Raw genomic sequence first — 22,520 nt, 5'->3', positions numbered from 1 at the left:
TATATATTATAAATACAACCCTGGAAGAAGAGTTAGTATGAGATATCCCATTAAAAATAACTCTAGAGAGCATAAAACTTCTGGGAGTACAGCTGCCAAAACAAACCCAGGAAGGGTATAAACATAAGCTTAAAATTTTTTTTTTAGCAATAGTCAGATTTAAATAATTAGAGAAATATTCATTTTTCAGGGGTAGGAAGAGCCAATATAATAAAAATGACAATTTTACCTAAACTAATATATGGGTTTAATGGCATCCCAATTTAATTAGTAAAAAATTATTTTACTGAGTGTAATGGCAAGCAAGGAGTACTTAGCCCCTTGTTTTAGTTGTTCAAGCACTTAGCTCCTTATTTCAGCTCTTTAAGGGCCTTTGAGCCTCACTTGTGATTATATCAAGTCTTTGTTAGAAACAGCGCCCATGAAGCCCACAGTGGGAGGAACTTGCCAAAGACCAGAACAAGAAAGATATAAGAGGAAGGGGTGGAGCAGGAAGGAACTGATGATATAAAAGCTCAAGCACAAGCTGGGACTGAGCAGAACTGGGAAGTAGGATGGCTGTGGTGCTGGCACTCTGTCTGTTCTCTCTGTGTTGATGTTATTTTGTCAGACCTGTCTGTTGAGAAAGGATGTTACTGTTGTTACAGAAGCCCTGGGATCTTACTGCTGGTTCAGAAGCCCTGAAAGAGGATTTTCCTGCTGTCTTTTTAGAAAAGTCCTGAAGGAAGGTTTTACCGATGTTTTCAGAGGTTCTGGGACTTTACTGATGATTTGTGCTAATTTCTCAAACAGAGGCCTTGTCTATTGGTCTGTGGTGATGTCACAGGCAGAAAGTGAATTAATAATAGTGCTGACAATGTGTGTGAGTACTGCTGTAACTCTGCTAAGCTTGATGTGTGGAGTTGGAGCAAGAGCTGGGAGCTGCCTATTTGTGAATCAAGGTGACAGTCGGGTGAATTCAGGCAAGAGCTGAAAGTATGGAAGAGGAACCATGGAATTTGGAAGTCAGCCTTGAGTCAAGATGAAAGGATCACTTTCGTACTTAGTGCTGACTGACAAGATTATGATTTACTGTGACCTAAGGGTGAGAGACCTTTGTACCCCTTAAGGATGATTGGAAGCCAGTCTCCAATCAAGATGGAAGAGAACTTTAGATGGGTACTTTATATTGATTGATTCAGATTGTGACTTACTGAATTTTTTTTTTTTAAGCAATCGGGGTTAAGTAACTTGCTCAAGGTTACACTGCCAGTTATTTCTGGGTGTGGTGCTGAGTGTCTGAGCCTGGGATTTGAGCTCTTACTCGCTGAGCCACCTGGCCGCCCCTAAGCAATTGGGGTTAAGTAACTTGCTCAAGGTTACACAGGCCAGGTGTTTCTGGGTGGGTGCTAAGTGTCTGAGCCCGGGATTCGATCTCCAGGTCTTCTCAACACTGGAGCTGGTGCTCTTACTCGCTGTGCTACCTGGCCGCCCCATGGTATCTTTTGTTTAAGACTATGTGGCCACTTTAGTAATAAGTTGTTATGATGTCATTTTGAATGTTGTACTTTGGTTTCTGTGAATGTTCTGCTTTGGTTTACTGTTGAATAAACAGAGAGTTCACTATACTATGTGATCAGAGCCTTAAAGCTATTTACAGCAGCAGTCCTTAGGAGAGCTGCTTGTGCTTGGCTTTACACTGAGCTAGAAAAAATAAAAACTAAATTCATTTGGAAGAACAAACAGTTAAAAAAAATATCAAAGTAACCATTGGGGAACGATGTAGAGGAAGGAAGTTTTGCAATACCAGATCTTAAACTCTATTATAGGGCAATAATTTTCAAAACTATCTGGTTACTGGTTAAGAAATAGGAAGGTCAATCAATGGAACATAGTAGATATGCAATTTAAAGTAGCAAAGAAAGTAAACTTGGATTTCACAAGTATAAAGGCTCAAGGTTTGGGGATCAGAATTCATTATTTGGTAAAAAAATTGTTAAGAAAACTGGAAAGAAGTATCACAGAAATTGGGCATATGACAATATCTTACACCATTTAACAAAATAACATCAAAATGGATTCAGATCCAGAAAGAAAGCAGTAAATTGGGTAAATAAAATATAGACAGAAATCTGTTTAAAATCTAAAAGAATATGTCATTCTCCAATTAATAAATGGTCAAAGGATATGAGCAAACAATTTTCAGATGAAGAAATTAAAGCTATGCATAGACATATTGGCTATTATGACAGAAAAGGAAAATGATACATGTTGAAGATGTGGGAAAATTGAACCGTTAATGCATTATTGGTAGAGTTGTGAACTATGCCCAAAGGGCTATATTTGATCCAGCACTATCATGACTGTGTGATAAAAGATATAAAAAGGGAGAAAGGACATACATGGACAAAAATATTTCTAGCATCTCTATTTGTAGTGGCAAAGAATGGGAAATTGAGGTGATGTCCATCAACTGTCCAATGGTTGAACAAATTGTAGTATGTGAATGTAAAGGAATACTACTGTGCTATAAGAAATGATGAGCAGGCAGTATCAGAAAAAACCTACAAAGACTTACATGAACTGATGCTGAGTGAATGAGCAGAACTAGGAAAACACTGTACACAGTAAGAACAACATTGTGCAATGATCAACTATGACAGACAATTCCAAAAGGCTCATGATGGACAATGCTAACCGTATCCAGAAAAAGAACTATGGAGTCTGAATGCATATCAAAGTATACTATTTTCACTTTTTTTGTTTTTTCGTTCTCATAGTTTTCCCGTTTTGTTCTGAGTCTTCTTTCACAATATGTTTGTGAAACAGATGAGGAACATATGCAAACAGGGTTAAGTGATTTGTCCAGGGTCACACAGCTAGTAAGTGTCGGAGGCTGGATTTGAACTTATGAAAATGAGTCTTCCTGATTCTAAGCCCGGTGCTTTATCCATTACACCAAAATTAAGGATATTTACCTTGCTATAGGAAGCAACTCAAGTTCTTTAGTTCCAGGTAATATGTATAGGCAATAAATTGCATTCATAGATCTTTACAGAACGTACATTACAGTATGCAACTTGAGAATTCTTTTTCATTTTGTTTTCTTTTTACTTCAAGCCAAGGCAACAAGAATTTATTAAGCACTTACTACATGCCAGGTACTATGCTAAGTGATGGGGACACAAATATAAAGAAAAAGAAAGACAATCTATACCCTCCAGTAGTTTACATTCTAATAGATGAGGACAACACACACAAACAAAAAAAAAGGAGCAGTAAAGCAAACAGTTACAGGGATGGGGGGAGAGGGAGGTTAAAGGTACCCAGTGAAAGGGCATCGTTTTCCAGTCCAGAAAGTTAGAAGCAGAGCTGGAATGGGAATGAAGGTTAGTCAGTCTGTGTCTCTCCACAAAGAAGAGATGCCAGGAAGAACTTGCCAATGGCAGAAGGGGATTGGCTTATTGGAAGGATATTTCAAGATGACAAGGCTACAAGACATCTAGGTGTTCTAAAGCAAAGAAGTCCCAGTTACTCAGGGAAGTTCCAGGATGAGAAAGCAGCTGAGGAATGATTTTGAGGTAGTACAATGTACTTGGAGTCAGAAAGACCTGGGTTCAAATTTGGTCATGCATCATACTGTGATTATGGTCAAGTCATTGATTGCCAATTAGAGACCATTTTCTCATCTGTATTAGTCAGTAGAAGTTCCAGATACCAATGGATGAACTTATGGGTCTGAATTAGCTATTTTGTGCTTGAATACTTGTAAAATGAATGATTCATATTTCAGATTTTGAAACATCTATGGTTTTTTTTTGAGATTGGTACTCTTTCCATCCATGCAGATATAAGGTATGTATGTCATAAATTATGTATGTCATCCATGTATATATCCACATTAGTGGATAAATTTGGCTCATTGGGAATCATGAATCTCTGAAATTTTACCTGCTTCTTCAAGGGAGACTGATTCATTCTTGGAAGAGATTCAGGAGGTTACTTCCTCTCTTCTGCTCAGAGAGTGGGTACCAGACCTAAAATTAAGTCTATGTGATCCCCTAAATATTGCTAATATAGGGGAAATGATTTTGTTCCTAGGTTCAAACTGTTTTCTCTTAAAGAGTGCTCCAAGCTTATATCCTAAGGCTCTATCCTTTTACACTAAATGCTAGCTGCATAAAAGATCATCACAAATATTAACTATGAAATAAATCCATTTATCCAAGGTCACAGCAAACAAAAATCAGATCATTATACAGACTAGAATATACTGGCAAAAATACTCAGAATAAATGAGCTTTTCCAGAGAAAATGAGACATCTCAGCCCAACTGAGAGAGTTTTCAATCTCACTCGAGGCAATTCCTCAAATCCTCTAGGAAGGCAAGCTGAAATCAGGGACATGTTTCTTTCTAGTTTTCTCCCCAAAGAAGCTCTGGAGCCACATGTATCTAAGCAAGATGAAAAAAGTAGGACTCTTCTCCCAAGCTCTTGAACCAACTCTGTACCTTGGGCAGGCATACAGAGTTCAGTCATCATCATTTCTACCAATGAAAAGAGTCTTAGATAAATCTCTTAGGCTTGAACACAGATAGTAGACTTATGTCCCTCCCTAGTTCAACTCAATCTTCAGTTTCCAGAATATTAATTCTAAAGCTCAGGTCTGACCATGTCACTAAGGAAATTTATTTTTTTTTAATTGTAAGGTTGACATTTGTTAAATTAATACTGAATCATGAAAGATATTATTTTTATTCATCAAAGAAACTAAAACTAATCTTTTTAAATTAATAACTAAATTTCACTTAAAATTCACACTCAAAAATGAAACACACAATAACATCTTTTAAGCAGTAGGGTATGCCTAGGCATACTCCATATTAAGTCTACTGGGTACATTACAGCAGCACTAGAATGGGTAGAGGAAGGCTGAGTAAGGGAGCTTTACTTATGAACTATTTACTTTCAGTTATTTAAAAAAAGTAGACAGTTTTGCTTGGAAAACTAACTCCACTGATCCTGCAACTGAGACCCTATTTAACTCCCAACATTCTCAGTGTTAAATATAGGTCACTCATTTCTTTGGCCTCTTTGGGCCAACTTTGTAAAGGATATACTAAGGCATTATATTAACTAAAATGCATTGCTTTTATAACTTTTAGTCTATGCATCCACAAGAGTCTGTAGAATGAAATAATTAACTCACAGGTCATCCAAACAAGCTCCAGGACACTTCAATGATAGCAAAAGTATGACAGGATCAGTGAAAAGAATGTGGGGGTAAAAAAGTTCTGTATCATTTTCTCCAAACCAAGATAGTCTTTTTTAGCTAGTCAAAGTAATGAGAGTCTAAAGCACTGTTTTTTTCCTGGAGCTTAAGCTGAATGCATTTCATACTACTCGTGACAGCCAGAATGGAGGAATGATGAAAATTTATTACAAACCTTAGAGTCTTCATAAGAGTAGAAACCCTTCTTGATCTTGTTTTTATCAACATCACAGAATGCAACAACCTAAGGAGGAGATAAAATGGTGAAATAAAAATTCAGAGCAACTGTAATGGGAATGCAAATTTGGAAGATCTTCCCTGCCCCTAGGCTAAAGTGCACCTGAAACATGGGGGTGGGAGGCTTGTTTTTCAGTAAATACTTTTTGATTGGCCAGTGGGTCAATAAGGTTGTTACATTCTCTGAGCCAGGAGAAGGCTATATAAGCCCTGATGTGAGGCTTTGTTTTGGGGGCTCACTTTGAGAAGTGTTCTGTGATTTGATCTGTATTCTGAAAAGCCGTTGTCCAGAGGCCCCTCCCCCCCAGCTTTGAAGAACCCAGATGTTGACTGGGTATGGATGTAATGGTTGGACAGTTCGGAAATCTGTCTACTTGATGTTTCTGTCTTGATAATTATGCCTGTATACTTTGAGGTTCGGGGTGCTGACCTTTTCTCCTGAACAAGGTAAACGATATATGTCTGACTGATTAAAGTAAGTTTGTTAACCCATTTTGAGTTGCTTTCCTTTAACAAAGCAGATCCAAGAACCTGTGGTGGCTGCAAACCCTGAGGACGCTTGGGGTGCTTGCTGCTACAGCAACTCAACCGACCATCCAGGACCTTGGACTATTGTTTTTCTTACAATGTACTAATAATGCAATAGACTCTGAGATAACTGCAACTGCCAATGATCTTAGGTTTCATCATTTACATTCCCTGAATATTCCATTAGCAGTAAGCAACAATAATGTGTTTCTCTTATATTTAATTCTTTTGGTCATACTGGACTAATCCCTTAATAAACTGAGATAATCTCAGAGGGGTGGAAAAGGCAGATGTGGGGACTTCAGCTGAAACCTGAAGGAAGCTAGAAGTTGGAGATGAGGAAGGAGAACAGGCATGGAGAATAGCTAATAAAAATGACCAGTTAATTAACAGAATGTTGTGTTTGAAACAGAATTTAGTAGGTTGGGGAAAACCTCTGGTCTGGTGACCACAGATCACTCTGGTTATGAATGCTGTTTTCATAATTTAATAATCTGTATTGTAGAGAAAAGAATCCATATAGATTCAGGTAACATTCACCCTGGGCTAAAAATTGTAATGTATTATCTTTATCTGCTATAGCTTGGGTTGCTTTAACCAAAGGCAAGGTAATCTTCACTTTCAATCTCTCAGTTCCCCAGTGTGAGAAAAGGAAGTGAGCAGAAGAAGGTAGTGGTCAAAAAGAAGGCTTCTGGCAAAACCTACCAAATGAGAAGAAATAGGTATGGTCTATGAGGAATTGGCTTTTACTATTCCCTGAATGGAAGAAGGGAATGTCCTCCCCAGCAAAACTTTGTTGCTTAAACCTTGTGCATTAATACTTTCGGGGGAGAGGTGTAGGGTTAGGAAGGAACCCAATTTCTCATTTCATTGGTACAGGAAATGATTCCAATAAATGCAAATCAGTACCCGTTATGCAATTTCATCTTAGTGGAGACTGTAAGGTTAGACAATGTGGCCAGGGTCACATAGCCAGTATATGACAAAGGAATAACTTGTACCCGTCTTCCTGACTCAAAGGTTGGCTTTAATTTAAGTCATTTAAGGAATGAAGTGCCCACTATATGCAGAGACATAAGTTTTTTTCCTTCATGAGAATTTCATTACTTTTTTTAGTTATATAAAGTGATCTTTTGGTAGTTTGATTTGTATGGCACTAAAAAATAAATTGATTTAGGTAGTCTTGACATTTTTATTATATTGGCTCAAACTATGTATGAGCAATTAATATTTCTCCAATTATTTAGGTCTGCTGTTATGTCTATAAAGTATTTTGTAGGTGTATTTCTATCATTTTTGTTTCATGGGAGGTAGTCTACCAAATATGAAATTTCTTTTTCTACCCCTTTTCCTCACTGACATCAGACTAAGGTGCTGATAATTTGTTTATTTTTATTTTATATCCTGCAATTTTGTTTAAATTTTTGTTTCAGAGAGAGGATTCTTGGGAAGATGGCAGAATAGGTCAAAAAATTCCGAGCTGTCAAGATTTTCCCCCATGAAAGAGTTAAAATAGCACCTTAGGGTAAACAGTGTGAGTGGAGATGAATAAGAATAAGGGCACAACCAGGGTCTTCCTGGGACAATCTGAGAAGAGGGGAAGAAAAATCTGAGGAAGAGGTTTGATTCCTATAAAGAGGACACCCAGGCTAGAGGTTTCATTCTAACAAGTGGCAAGCCCTGGGGCTGGTTTGTTTGAGAGGCTGCCTCAGTCCTAGCCACAGAATCTTTTACCACCCCCCCACCTCTGGAACAGTGAGGGGAATTGGGCATTTGAATTCCGAAAGACTGAGGGAACTTCTGCTGATTAGGAACACCAGACCCAGCTGTGCAGCAAAAAGCAGTGGGGGAGAGAAGAAACCAGCAACACACCTGGTGAGTACAGAAGCAGTGAGGAAGAAAGTCCCTAGCTACAGGCACTTACAGGAAGATGGAGGTTTGGTTTTGGTTCCAGGCTAGAGGGAAGAACTAAAGATCTGGGGCAAGAGGCACACTTTTCCACACTACAGAGCTAGAGGTGTTTACAAAAATTAAAACTATTACCACAAAAAATACACAGACAAAGGAGAAAGAATCCAACCATAGAAAGTTACTATGGGAATAGAGATGACCAAGGTTCATCTTCAGAGGAGGATACTGAAGCAGAGAAACCACCAAAGAGTAATATCTAAGGATCACCTACCCAAAAAGAATTCACAGAAGATCTTAAAAAAAGACTTTAAAATGACACTTGAAAACTAGAATTAAGCAAAGTGAAGCCAGCAAAATTGTAAGAGGACAAGAAATAATTAACCAAAATGTGAATACTAAAAAAATAGAAGAGAAAGTGAAAAAACTTATAAGAAAAACAAAAAATTTGGAGAATAGATCAAGAAGAGAAAACAAAAATAATCAGCCTAACTGAAAGTTATGATCAAAAAAAGAATCTTGATAAGATTATACAAGAAATAATTAAAGAAAATTATCCTGAAGCATTAGAATAAGAGTGGAAAATAGAAATAGAAAAAATTTATTAATCACTACTTAAAAGAGATTTTATGAGGAAAACTCATAGGAATATCATAGTCAAATTCTGAAACTCCCAGCTTAAGGATAAAATATTAAATGCAGCAAGATTAAAACAATTTAAATATGGCAGTGCCACAATTAGAATCATACAAGACCTAGCAGAAGAGACATTAAAGGGCCGCAGTTCTTGGAACACAATATATCAAAGAGCAAAAGACCTGGGGCTCCAGCAGAAAATATCATACCCTGCAAAGTTAAGTATTATCCTGAATGAAAAAAAATGGACATGTGATAAACTCTCAGACTTTCAAGACTTTATTAAAAAAAATCCTGAACTTAATAGAAAATTCAACATACCAGAACCAAGAGAAATATAAGGTACATACCAAAGACTAATTATAAAGGATTCATAAGGACAGAGTGTTTATTTTTTATATATGTAAAATGTATATCTAAGATTCTTATTAATAACTGGATAGCTCATAAAAAAGATTGGGGGCAAACCTGGGTATGATATAAATTTTAAAAAGTAAAACCATTTAGGAACAGCTAAAAAGAGAATTTTTTTCATATAAATAAGGTGCAAGAGGAAGAATCGATACAGAGAAATTAGAAGGGAGAAGAGGGCTAGTAGAGCTGGTAACCTACTTTCATCGGGAATTGGTTTAAGATGGAATATACAATATATATGTATATATACATATATTTAGAAGAGTATAAATGTCTTATAAATTCAGAAGAAATAAAATGGTAGGGGCATAGGGAAAGGGGAGCAGACAAGGGAGGAATCTTTAGAGAGGAGAATGAGGGAATAAGGTAAAAGTGGGGTATGGAAAGGTGTTTAGATTTATGGGAATGGGAAGATAGGGGAGGTATCCTTAGAGGTGGGGGAGGCAAGTAATAGGAACGTAAAGTAGAAATAGAGGAGGCAGGAGGGATAGGAAACAAGAGATATGAACAAACAAAAAAAAGATCAGGAGTAAAATGTTTGGGAAAGTACATATGTATATATGTATGCATATGTGTATATGTGTATGTATATCTATAGCTATAGAGAAACAAATCTAAACTTTATTGTTGCCTTCGGGGGAGGGGGGGAAGTGGGAGGAGGGAAAAAAAGAACAAGGGAAAAAAGCACACAGCAGAGAATAAAAGAAAACTCATAAGGAAGCAAAGAAAAGATGGACAATTCTCAACACAACATGTATTATTCATCATACAGGCTTTCTTGAAATGAAAATTTATTGTTACATATTTTGAATCCTCTCTTATGTTCTGCTATGCACACAACATGCTTTTTCCCCTTTACTTTATATTTAAGTTTCAATATTTAAGTTTATGGATGTTTTTGTTTCTTTTCTCTATTCTGTATTTGTGTTCTGGCATTTGAGTCTAAAATAAAATTTAAAAAAAATAAAGGTAGTAAGTGCAATGGGTGAGATTTGAAAAAAATTTGTTTCAATTGATTTTTTAGTTGACTCTCTAGGGTGTTCTAAGTATGATAGTCTATCATTTGCAAAAAAGAAATAGTTTCATCTTTATCTACGTTTATTTCCTCAATCTGTTTTTCATATTTTATTACCATAGTTAGCATTTTTACCAGTATGTCATAGAGAAGTAATAACAATGAACATCTTTGCTTCACCTCTGATCTTATTGGAAAGGACTTTACTTTATCCCCATAATTCTTGGTTTTAGATATATTTAGATATATACTATTTAATATGCTAGTAGCTAGGTGGTGAATCAGTGGATAAAGTGCTGGCCCTGGAACAGGGAGTACCTGAGTTCAAATCTGATCTCGGACACTAGCTGTGTAACTGTGGGCAAGTTATATAACCTGCTTGCCTCAGTTTCCTCATCTGTAAAATGAGCTGGAGAAGGAAATGGAAAAGGAAACTCCAATATCTTTGCCAATAAAACCCCCCCAAAAAAACACCCAAAAAGGGTTATGAAGAGTTGGACACAACAGAAACAACTAAACAACAAAAATTATTTTTGTTCTTATTACTAATATGGTCAATTATGTTTATGGTATCATGCATTCTCGGTATTAACATGCATGATGTAGAGTGTATAATTTATGTGATATGTTGCTGCATTTCTATATTTTTAATAGGAATAGGTGTACTTTGTCAAAAGCCTTTTCTACATCTATTGATATATTCATAGAATTTTTGTTGTTTTTGTTATAGATATGGTTGATTAGTTATAGGTTTCCTAATATTAAACCAGCCCTGCAGTCTTTTTTTTTTTGGAGGGCAATTGGGGTTAAATACTTGCCCAAGGTCACATGGCTAGTTTTTGTGTTAAGTAAGTGTCTGAGGCTGGATTTGAACTCAGGTCCTCCTGACTCCAGGGCCAGTGCTCTATTTACTGTGCCACCTAGCCACCCAAGCCCTGCATTCTTAATATAAATCCCACCTCGTCACAGTGTATGATCATTGTGATATATTGTAATCTCCTTGTTAGTATTTTATTTAAAAATTTTGCACCAATATTCACTTGGGAAAGTACCTGTAGTTTTCTTTCTCTGTTTTTTGCTCTCCCTGCTTTAGGTATCAAAACTATATCTGTGTCTAAAAGGAATTTGGTAGGACTCTACCTATTTTTTTTCAAGTAGTGTATATAGTATTGGGGTGTAGGGGGTATTCAGGGAGGACTCACATCTCTGGTGTGTGGAGCACTTTTTTAGGACTGCTTATCCACCTTTGGTGTCTACCTTATTATCCCTTTTAATGAAGTTTATTTTTGTTTTTGCTTTGTCTGAGATCATGACTGCCATTTTTACTTTGGCTTACGCATAACAGATTCTGCTCCAGCCCCTTATTTTAACTGTGTGTGTGTGTGTGTGTGTGTGTGTCTTTTCATTTCAAGTGTTTTTCATAAACATAATGTTGGATTCTGGTTTCTAATCCATTCTGCTATCCTCTTCCATTTTATGAGTGACTTCATTATTCATTCATATTCATAATTATCATTACTATGCATTTAACTCCATCATATTTTCTTGTATTTATCCTTCTCCATCCTGTCCCTTTCAGAACTGTTTTACTTCTCTTAGTCTGTCCTTCCTTTTATCCCCAAACCCCTTTTCTCTTATTCCCTTCCCCTCCTACTTCCCTATTGGATAAGATATATTTTAATACCCAACTGAGTAGGTGTCTATGCATATATATGTAGATATTTATATAGGTGTATATATAGACACATGTATACACATAAAAATATATGTATATAAGTATATTACCAATATGCACACCGTGTTGTTAATATGTACGTATATATGCATATGTTTATTCTTCCCTATCTGAACCAGTTCAGATGAAAGAGATTCAAGATTTGCCTACCTCCACCCCATTATCATTTCCCCCTCTACTGTAAATGCTTTTTATTGCATGCCTCTTTTATGTGAGATAATGTTCCCCATTCTTCTTCTCTTTTCCCCTTCTTCTAGTACTTCCCTTTTTAATCACCAATCCGTTTTTTTAGAACATCCCAACAAAAATGACTCATATCCATGTCCTCTAACTATACAGACGCCTTCTAAATGCCCTAATAATGACAAAGTTCTTAGGAGTTATATGTATCATCTTCCCACAAAGGAATGTAAAAACTTTAACTTTATTAAGTCCCATAAGATTTCTCTTTCATGTTTACCTTTTTATGAGTCTCTTGAGGCTTGTGTTTGAATGTCAAATTTTCAATTCTGCTCTGGTCATTTTATCATCAATGCTTGAAAGTCCACTATTTCATTAAATATTTACTTTCCCCCCTGAAAGATTATACTCAAGTTTTGCTAGATAAGTTATTTTTGGTTGAAACTCTAGCTCCTTTCCCTTTCTGAATATCATATTCCAAGCCCCCTGCTCCTTTAATATGGTGGCTTCTAGATATTGTGTAATCTTGGCTGTAGCTCCAAAATATTTGAATGGTCTCTTTCTAGCTATTTGCTCTATTTTCTCCTTGACCTGGAACACTGGAATTTGGCTATAATATTCCTGGCAGTTTTCATTTTAAGAGTTCTTTCAGAAGGTCATCAGTGCCTTCTTTCAATTTCTATTTTACCCTCTAGTTCTAAGACACTGGGGCAGTTTTCCTTTCCAATTTCTTGAAATATGATGTCTTGGACTATTTCTTTAATCATGGCTTTCAGGTAACCCAATAATCCTTAATTATCTCTACTCAATCTATTTTCCAGGTTAGTTGCTTTTCCAAGGGGATACTTCATATTTTCTTTGATTTCTTTTCTCATTTACTTGACTGTTTTAATATTTCTTGATATTCCATGGAGGTGTTAGCTTCCACTTTCTCAACTCTAAGATATGATTTTATTCAGTGAGCTTCTGTACCTCCATTTTTTCCATTTGGGCAATTCTACTTTTTAAAGAATTTTTCTTTAGTGAGGTTTTGTGCCTTTTTTGCCATTTGGCCAATTCTGTTTTTTAAAGTATTTTCTTCAGTATTTGTGTGTGTGTGTGTGTGCCTCTTTTATGAAGCTGTTAATTCTCTTTTCACAATTTTCTTGGATTGCTCATTCCGCGCTCCCCCCCCCCCCCATTTTTCCTCTATTACTCTCATTTGACTTTCCAAATCATTTTATTTTGGTCCTTTCTTTGGCTCTTCCAGGAATTCTTGTTGGGCTTATATTCAATTTGCATTTTGCTTTAAGACTCTTTGCCTGCAGCTGTTTTTACATAGTTGTCTTTTTCTGAGTTTGTATCCTGGCACCAGAGTAGCTTTTTTATGGTCAGGTTGTTTTCTATTCATTTTTCCAGCCTATTTCTTGATTTTAAACTTTGTGTTTAAAAAGCTTGCCTTCTAGGGAGCTGTGTGGGAGACTGTCCCAAGTTTTAGGCCTTTATTCACTACTTGTTTTCATAGCTATTTCTAATGGTTTGTAAGTTTTTGGTGCTTCTGGTGTGATCTGGGGACAGGTGTGGTCTCCTGATCTGTGCTCTGGTCTTTATCCAGGAGTCCCCTGCTCTTCTGCAGCCACAAGCACTAGTGCTCTATTCTACCCTAGAATCGCAACCAGGGCCCTGCTCCTTTGCAACTGCAAGCCCTCTTCCCTTGCCTGGAACTGTGACTTGGAATTGCATATGGGCAAAGGAGTTGCCAACAGTGCGCTGTGAATACCCAGTGCTAATAGAGGGGCTCCCTGTAGTCTCCTAGTTACCAGTTGTCCAATTTTCTTTTTGTCTATACACTGAAAGATCCCAATGCTGCTGCTGTTGCAGCTACCTTGAAGGCCCACAGCTAGTGCTGCCTCTGCATATGCCCCAGGTTAGTTTGCAGACCTCCTAAATTGTCCTGGGCTGGAAAAATATGTGTCCTGTGCTTTTACTGACTATGCCCCTTTAGAATTTGATTTGTATTTTAAAATTATCTGGAGGGAAATGTTGGGAAAGTTCAGCTGAGTTGCTGCATCTACTCTGCCATCTTGGCTCTGCCCCTAAGTGATAATTCTTAAACTATCTCTCATTGATCTCTTTTCTTAGGCTATTTTTTAAATAGACTTTATTTTTTAATCTTTTTGATTAAATTGGCACTTGTCAGTTCTACTCGTCCTTAAAAATCTCACTCTATTCTCTTCAGGTTTTCCCAACATGGATCTCGCCTCTTGTCTGACTACGTGTTGTAAATCTCCTTTGCTGAATCTTCATCCAAGTCATGTTCACTAAATAGGGATATACCCCAAGGCACTGTCCTAGGCCCTCTTCTCTACTCCCTTTATACCATTTTGTTTAGTGATCTCATTAACTCCTATGGATTCAATTCTCATTCTTATACAGATTATTCACAATTTTTTTTATCCAGTTTAACTTCTCTCCTAACTTCTAATCTTACATCTTCCACTATCTCTTGGTCATCAGCTGGATGTCTTATCTTAAACTCAACACCAAAAGTAAATTCGTTATATTTATTCTCAAAACCTCTCTTCTTCCTAAATTCCCTATTACTGTCGAGGGCAATACCATTTTCCCAGTCAGGGCTATTTTTGCCTTTATTTCTATATTTTAATGATGTAAGGGTTATGGGATTTAAAGATCTCCCATGCCCCATGGACGTGCTGACACAGCAGAGCAAGAAAAAAAAAAAAGCCGAGCTAACGGTCCTGCGGTTGGCAGTTGGGGGCTGTTGCCTTTTTTTTTTTTTTTTTGAGTTAGGACTCCGGCTGAGCACTGCCAGGGGCCGGAGCTGCTGGGAGCACTCTTCCAGGACGCTGGGTGGTTGCTGTGAGTGGGGAGAGGAGGACCTTTGCCTGAGGTAGCCTGTTCTGTTTTAAAGGCTTGAGAATGTGGGTGCTTTCTACTTTATCTACCTGTGCCAATATCATAACTACTCTGATGGCTTTCACTTTCTGGTTTTGGGACTCAGTCTTTTGGTATCTTAATAAATTTTCTAGTTTATTTCCCCAAATGGCAAACCTGACGTATTTTGTGATGGATAATTATATCAGCATATTTGTAATCTCTATAGGCATTGTGAATATGGCATTGCTGATACATTTGGCGACCAGGATGGGATCACAAAATGTCAGGCCTCTATTTGGAAGCAGTGGGGCTTTAGAGGGAGAAATGGCTATTCCTGGTTGGGAGGATTTGCCTTATTCCTCTCTAGCCAGAGAATGGGCTAAAAGCACAGGGCCCTGTGAAAACTGGGAACCAAGGCTAAAAGAGGGAGAACCTGGAGATTTGGAAAGATGTTTGAAAGCAATACCCATAGAACCAGGCAAAGAACTGGCAGGAGTGTGCAGGAGAGGCTGGGTGCTGCTAACAAGTTATCGCCTTATGTGTAAAAGTAGGGATAAGCTGCTGAAGGAAAGAGCTAGGATGGCTAGGGAGTCAGCTGGTTTGCCTGAGGATTCTTCTGTGTCACAGCACTCAGAAGAGCAAACTGGAGGGACTCATGTGGTCCAGGAGCAAGCTACTGTTCATGTAGCTAAAAGGAAGCAAAAAACTAGCAGAAGGAATGTGCATGCAGCTTTTGTACAGGCTGGGCAGAGTTGCCCTGACAGCTTCCAGGAGAATGTGTGTGAGGAGAATGGAACAAGGTTAGATGAGGAGTCTCCTAATGTAGAAGCTCTCCCCATACGAAGAAGAAGGCAGGAGAACCACCGAGGCAAAACAGAGTCCAGGGAGATAATTGAGGATTTCACTCAACAGGAGATCACTGATATATTGAGTAGATTTACCCAAAGAATGGGGGAGTCTTTAGTGTCTTGGATAGTAAGAATCACTGATGAAGGCGCAGGAGGAATAACACTGGACAATGAGGACTGTTTAAAATTTATAAGTATCAGTCAGAATCCTTTTGTACACCAGGCTTTTAGGGATCACCATATGCAAGGAGGAAATAACAAAACGAGTCTTCTAGCTTTAGCTGCAGAAGGTTGCAAAAAGCAATATCCAACTGAATCTATGTGGCCTAGGGGAGACAGACCCTGGTACTCACTTAGAGACTGTATGAGAAAACTAAAGGAGGAGGTAATGAAAACTGCTATCCTGATTGGAGATGCAAATGCATATTATGATACCCCCCTAGGAGTTCCTCATAGAAATATCATAGTGAAGACGGCTCCTCCTGCATATAAGCACCTAATTCTGACTCTTTTAATTGGAGAAATAGGGCACCCTCTTTCAGAGGTGCTGGATAAGATTTCACAATTAAGCGATTTAGGGGAATGGGAAAAAGACAAATTGCCTCGAGAGAGAAGAGTAAACAGCCAGAGGATTCAGAGACAAAATAGACCCACAAGAAGGGAACTGTTTACTGCTCTATTAAGAGCTGGGGTGGACTTTAGAAGAATATAGATGGTATTCCAACTGAAGAGCTGCATAAGCTGTACCAAGAAAAGGTACTTAGCATTAGAATGAACAGGGAAGCAGGAACCACCCCCGCAGGTATTTCTGAATCTGAATCTTTGTATCCAAGTTTGCCCCACCTTCAGGGGGAATAGGAGATAGGCCAAGCCCCAGCCCAGATAAAAGAAATATGCAGAAGAGATTGCAGACCCCATATTGGTTTAACAATATATTGGAAGAATGGATCAACTACTGTGACTAGGGCACTGATTGATACTGGGGCTGAGGCCACACTTATCTATGGAAACCCTGATAAGTTTAAACATGGAACTCCTATTACCATCACAGGTCTAGGAGGCACTGAAATATCAGCCAGACAGGTTAAAATAACAATGAAAGTTGGGCAGTTACCTAAGAAGGAATATGCTGTGGTTGTTGTACCCATTCCTGAATACATCATTGGAATAGATGTATTGAGAGGCATGACTCTGAATTTACCTGAAGGAAGATACCAATTTGCTGTGAGGAAGATAGGAATTAATACAGTTTTAGTGGGAAAACTAAAAATGGACCCAATCACTTTACCTGAACCGTCGGAAGTAATTACTTTAAAACAGTATCGTGTGCCAGGTGGGCAAGATGAAATTGCCACTACTATAAAGGAATATGTTGAAGCAGGAGTGTTAGTCCCTACAACCACAAGATGGAATAATCCTGTCTGGCCAGTAAGAAAATCAGATGGGACGTGGAGAATGACTGTGGATTATAGACAGTTGAATAAGGTGACTCCTTCTTTGTATGCTGCTGTTCCAGATACCATCACCTTAATAGAAAGGATCCAGAAATATGATGGGACTTGGTACGCAGTTATTGACTTGGCAAATGCCTTCTTCACCATCCCAATAGACTCTAAACAATGGGACCACTTTGCTTTCACTTGGCAGGGTAGACAATATACTTTCACTCGCTTGCCACAAGGGTACATACATAGCCCCACTATTTGTCACAGGATTGTGGCTGAACAGTTGGATGAATTAAAAAGGCTGCAGAGATTATAGCATATGGGAAGGATAACACTGTAACTATTGTTTTTTCTGGAGAAGATGATTACAAAATTGTACCCTTAAATCATTTATTCTACCGTGAGTGAGGCTACAATAGTCTGGTTATTGTTCTTGATTTTTTGTTTGTTCACCTTGTTTGTTAGATTTGTTTCCACAGGCTTGGTACCCTCCATCTGTAGATGCCTGATAGCTTAAGCTGGATGTCACCCCCTGTCTGCAACTGTGATGTGTCACCCTTGGACCTGGCATCAAGCATATTAAGAACTGACCTCTCAAATGGGACCCCTAAGGACAGGGACAGCTCTACATCCGATTTCAGCAGCAAGTAGCCATAGAAGAAGAGATCTTCACCCCTTACCACAAGATTTTGGGGCCCCATTTGTTCGGGGTGGGGGGAATGATGGGGAGCTTGTGCTCAAGCCCCACCCTAAAATATGGTTTTTTGTGTTTATTGTGTGCTATTCTTGTTATATTGTTGTGAAATTTTGTTGACACCAGTTATTCCTACTGTATTTTTGCCAAGTAAGGGACATGAAAGATCTTGGGGCCGAATGTAAGGGTTATGGGATTTAAAGATCTCCCATGCCCCATGGACGTGCTGACATAGCAGAGCAAGAAAAAAAAAAAAGCCGAGCTAACAGTCCTGCGGTTGGCAGTTGGTGGCAGTTGCCTTTTTTTTTTTTTTTTGAGTTAGGACTCCGGCTGAGCACTGCCAGGGGCCGGAGCTGCTGGGAGCACTCTTCCAGGACGCTGGGTGGTTGCTGTGAGTGGGGAGAGGAGGACTTTTGCCTGAGGTAGCCTGTTCTGTTTTAAAGGCTTGAGAATGTGGATGCTTTCTACTTTATCTACCTGTGCCAATATCATAACTACTCTGATGGCTTTCACTTTCTGGTTTTGGGACTCAGTCTTTTGGTATCTTAATAAATTTTCTAGTTTATTTCCCCAAATGGCAAACCTGACGTATTTTGTGATGGATAATTATATCAGCATATCTGTAATCTCTATAGGCATTGTGAATATGGCATTGCTGATACACCTTAGCACAGAGTGTGACACATGGTAGCATTTAAATAAATGCTTGCTCACTTGAATTGACTCTGAATTTACAACCCTGTGTAAATGAAATATAAAAACATGGATCCACCCTGTAAGAAGCATGACCTCTGACAGCAAAGAAGAGGACCAATTAGGAATACAAGAGGAGAACTAGACCTAACAGTAGAGTTAAGCTATGGGATAGCAGACACAAGGAGTCCAGCTGAGCAACTCACTCAGCAGCAATGCTGCAGCCAGGAGAGAAGCAACATGAGGACACTAGAGAAGAAGGGACTTCAGGATACTGCAGTGATAGAAGTATGAGTTGCCTTGGCTACTTGTTTTTTCTACATGTGTGTCTCTCTACCTGTGTATTCTTTTTGTGCCCACTCCTTCCAGAGATATTCTGTGTATTTGTGGCAAAGTGAATTGTAGGTTTATGTGGACAGGAATGTTTTGTAGTTATTCTTCTCACTATGCCAACCCTTTTGCTTTGAATTAATTATGTCTATGGCTAAATATGAAAGGTTAGTTTACTGGCGGGTGCTCATAAGCTATAGTTTTAGGAGTGCATATTCACAGGGTGCCTATGAGTCTAAGAACATCCACCTCCCTTGGGACCCAACCTGTAATTTATGAGTCGTGAGTTGTCAGAACAATTGGGGGTGGAGGGGTATTGGTGCCTTATCACAAACAAATAAAAAATTATTCAACTTTCCTGAGCATTAAATTTGATGAATCACATGGTTTACATCTCCTTCAAAATATTTATGTTATGGTTATGTTATATCACTCCCATAAAGGGAGAATTTATTAAATACATGAATTAGCTTAATTTTTTTTCTGTGAACATACAATTGTTCGATCAATTAATAGGCCCATGGATTAGGCTATATTTGTACTTGGCATTTTTTAATTTAAATGGAATATTTCCTGAAAGGTCATGATTAGTTGTTAGTCAATAAACATTTATTAAGCACCTACTATGTGCTTAATAAGCACCTACACTGTGCTAAGTGCTGGGAACACCAAGAAAAGCAAAAGACAACCGCCATCAAGGAGCTCACAGCCTCGCGAGGGAGACAAGATGCAAACCGCCGCGTGCAAACAAGACACGCAAGGCAAAGAGGGAGTGGTGCTCTTTCCCAGCATCACGTTCACAGGGGTTTTAATTTTAGTATTGCTGCAAATATGGTAGGTATTCTGGTCCATTTACTTTAGAGAATGCTATGGGAAAATTGACCTGAGCTTGGCAATGATTCCTATCTTCCTAAAGCAAAAGTCTGACCATGTCACATGAACCCTATCCCAACCCACAATAATCTGCAGGGGTCCCATATTATGTTCAAAATCAAATATGAAATCCTCTATTTTGCATTAAAGTCCTCATAATGTGACTCCTTTCTACCTTTCAGTTTTATTATATCTTACTGCCCCCAAACCAAGGACTTTGTGATCCAGTAACACCGGTCTTTTGACTGATCCTCAAACAAAACACTCCATCTCTTGATTCCCTCCATTTTCACTGGTTGTCCTCATCCCTGGAATTCTCTTCTTCCTCACTTTTGCCTCCTGGCTTCCTTCAAGTGCCAGCTACAATTTCACCTTCAACAAAAAGCCTTTCCTAATTTCCCTTCATGTTAGTGCCTTTTCTTTGAGATTATAGCCCATTTATCCTGCATGTGCTATGTTTGAACATAGTTGTTTACATGATTTCTCCCCCATTAGACTGTAGGCACTCTGAGGGCAAGGATTGTTTTTGTCTTTCTTTTTGTATCCTCCAGCACTTAGCACACAGGCCTGGTACATAGTAAGTGTTTAATGAATACATGTTGACTTGACTCAATATCAACTTTAAGTGGTAAGATTAATTAAGCTTATTGGGCATTATTTATACAGTGTTTTTATTTATTGAAGGAAATTCTACTGCATGCTGCTAAAGAATATTTACTAGATTCATTAATGATATTTCTCCTCCAATTTTTCTATTAAGAGTTACCAAACCTAGATTTCACTCAAGGCATAAAGTCCTGAGGACTTCTATTAACTGAGGCAAAGAGAAAAAAGTAGGACCAGGAAAACAACATACATGAATACAATAATGGAAATAATACAAAAGTGGAAATAGCACCAAAATGCATCTGAATTAAAATTAAATGCAATAACCAATTATGGTCCTAGAGAATAGATAATAAAACTAATTTCCCTCTTCTTACTAGAGAGGTGAGAGACTACAACTGAAGAATATTGTATATTCTGTCAAACATGGTCTCTGTTGGTATAGCTATTAATAAGGAGGGTTCTGTTCATGGCTAGAGCTCTCTATATCAAGACATGACTGTGATGTATAAAAAGACATCATTAAAGATAAAATATAAAATTATTTAGCTTCCAGATAGTAGACGTACTACCTCAAAAAATTTTTAAATGTAAATCCATTCCCATGTGCCTCAAAATTTTCTTCAGATCTCACAGAGCCCCAAGTTTGTCTCACTTTATGTTCCATTTTGCATTAAAATAAAGGATGACTATAAGTTCCATGAGGGGAGGGAGTGTCTTATTTATATTTGTGTCTTACTAATGCAGAATGTAATTTGTCTTCATTGCTAGGAAGATAGGCAGTTGCTAAACTAAGTTGAACCAATTACAGAAAAAGTAGAAAACACATATTTATAAAGGTAAAGCACACACATACAGATACACACACACACACACTATAGCTGTTCCAACAAAATGATAAAGAGTATAAGGACAATTTCTTGCCTCCCTACCTTTTTCTGATTTACTAGGGATAAGCTTCTATAGAGTTTTCTTCCCTGTTTGCCAGCATTCCAGATAGTAAATGATGTCCAATGTTGAAGAGCTCTTTCTTCTAGGAACTGGACTCGGTGTTGCCAGATGGTGCTTCTATAATATGAAAAAAAAAAAAAGAAAATTAATCAGACTCTTGTTTCTCCCAATGCCCAAATCCATGATATAGAAATTTAACATAAGGTAAATTTATTGGTAAATTCCAAAAAGTTCAACTCTAAAGTTTCACTGTAGTGTGAAGACGGGCTGGAATTCTTAAAAACTGTGCTAGCAAATCACTGCTTTCTAAGGATAAAGCTATCCAAGCATGTAAAAGTTCATCAACAAGAGACTGGTCCTTTGGAAATGAATTCTTTGGTGGTGACAAACCCTAAAAAAGAAAGAAATACAAAATGGGTCCTATGAAATTCCCTTCTGCTACTTCAGTGATGGTGGCAGAGTGCTGTCTCAGTGGAAAAAGAGGTTATGATTAGCAAAAATGACAGTTTTTAGATCATCTATAACTTTAACTTGGCAACTGTTACTCTTAAAGTGAAATCTATATACAATGATCAATTAATGCACAAAGTCCTGGAAGAACTACATCACAATAGTTATTATATGCTCCCTATTAATGAAACTAGAAGGAACAAAGAAATAGCATCTTAAACCTTAAGATAGCTCAGAGATACTCCTTGAAGAGTGGGAGAGGCAGAGAGAGAGAGAAAGAGAGAGAGAGAGAGTTGGTGAATTTGGTTTTATCATACTTTCAAAGTCAACAAGAAAAATAATTTTGGGGGATATTCATTCATTTTTATTACAGATCAAATGAGATAACATATGCAAAATGTTTTCCAAAACTGAAAGTACTATTATTACAGTACTGATAAGAAGTGTTTGGAAAAAGGCCACTTTTTCTACTTCTTTAAAATTTATTTTGACACATAAACTACAATTCTATGAAGAACTTCACAAAATGGTTCAAATTAAATCATTTTGATATTTAATGGATTCAAAGCAAATATGGTCATTGATAATGATGCAAAATATATGCAAAATGTGGACCAACAATAAGGAATGAGAAAGGCCAAGACTTATAGACTACACAGGAGTCTCACAAACCCATGTCATGGAAACTTTCTTCAAGAAATGAACTGATGGGTACTAAATATGAAAAATATTGAATAACAATGAAAATGAAATTTATTATATTTTAAGTGAAAGGCAAAGGTTGTAATTGACATGAGAGTCTATAATGTTAATGGAATAAGAAGACCTTCCCCACCCATTAATAGGTCTA

At 37.7% G+C, this 22,520-nt stretch overlaps 1 protein-coding gene across 7 annotated transcripts in view; it reads right to left on the bottom strand.

The window, feature by feature from the left end:
* Positions 1-22,520, bottom strand: part of B3GNTL1 (UDP-GlcNAc:betaGal beta-1,3-N-acetylglucosaminyltransferase like 1) — a 147,640-nt gene that overhangs the window by 35,513 nt on the left and 89,607 nt on the right. For all 7 annotated transcript variants that reach the window (XR_011166154.1, XR_011166155.1, XM_069076626.1 and 4 more), the window contains 2 exons: positions 21,202-21,337; positions 5,426-5,494 (listed from right to left, as the gene is read on the bottom strand). Coding sequence is in view for 5 of the 7 variants with exons in the window: in XM_069076626.1 (XP_068932727.1) it covers positions 5,426-5,494; positions 21,202-21,337 (205 nt within the window). In the remaining 2 variants the exon portion in view is untranslated. The remainder of the gene's footprint in view (positions 1-5,425; positions 5,495-21,201; positions 21,338-22,520) is intronic.

Source organism: Petaurus breviceps, unplaced genomic scaffold, assembly GCF_028583685.1.
Source record: "Petaurus breviceps papuanus isolate PSGF00001 unplaced genomic scaffold, PetGlider_PUasm1.0 90925, whole genome shotgun sequence".
NCBI classification, from domain to species: domain Eukaryota; kingdom Metazoa; phylum Chordata; class Mammalia; order Diprotodontia; family Petauridae; genus Petaurus; species Petaurus breviceps.
This window is presented reverse-complemented; position numbering and strand designations above follow the sequence as displayed.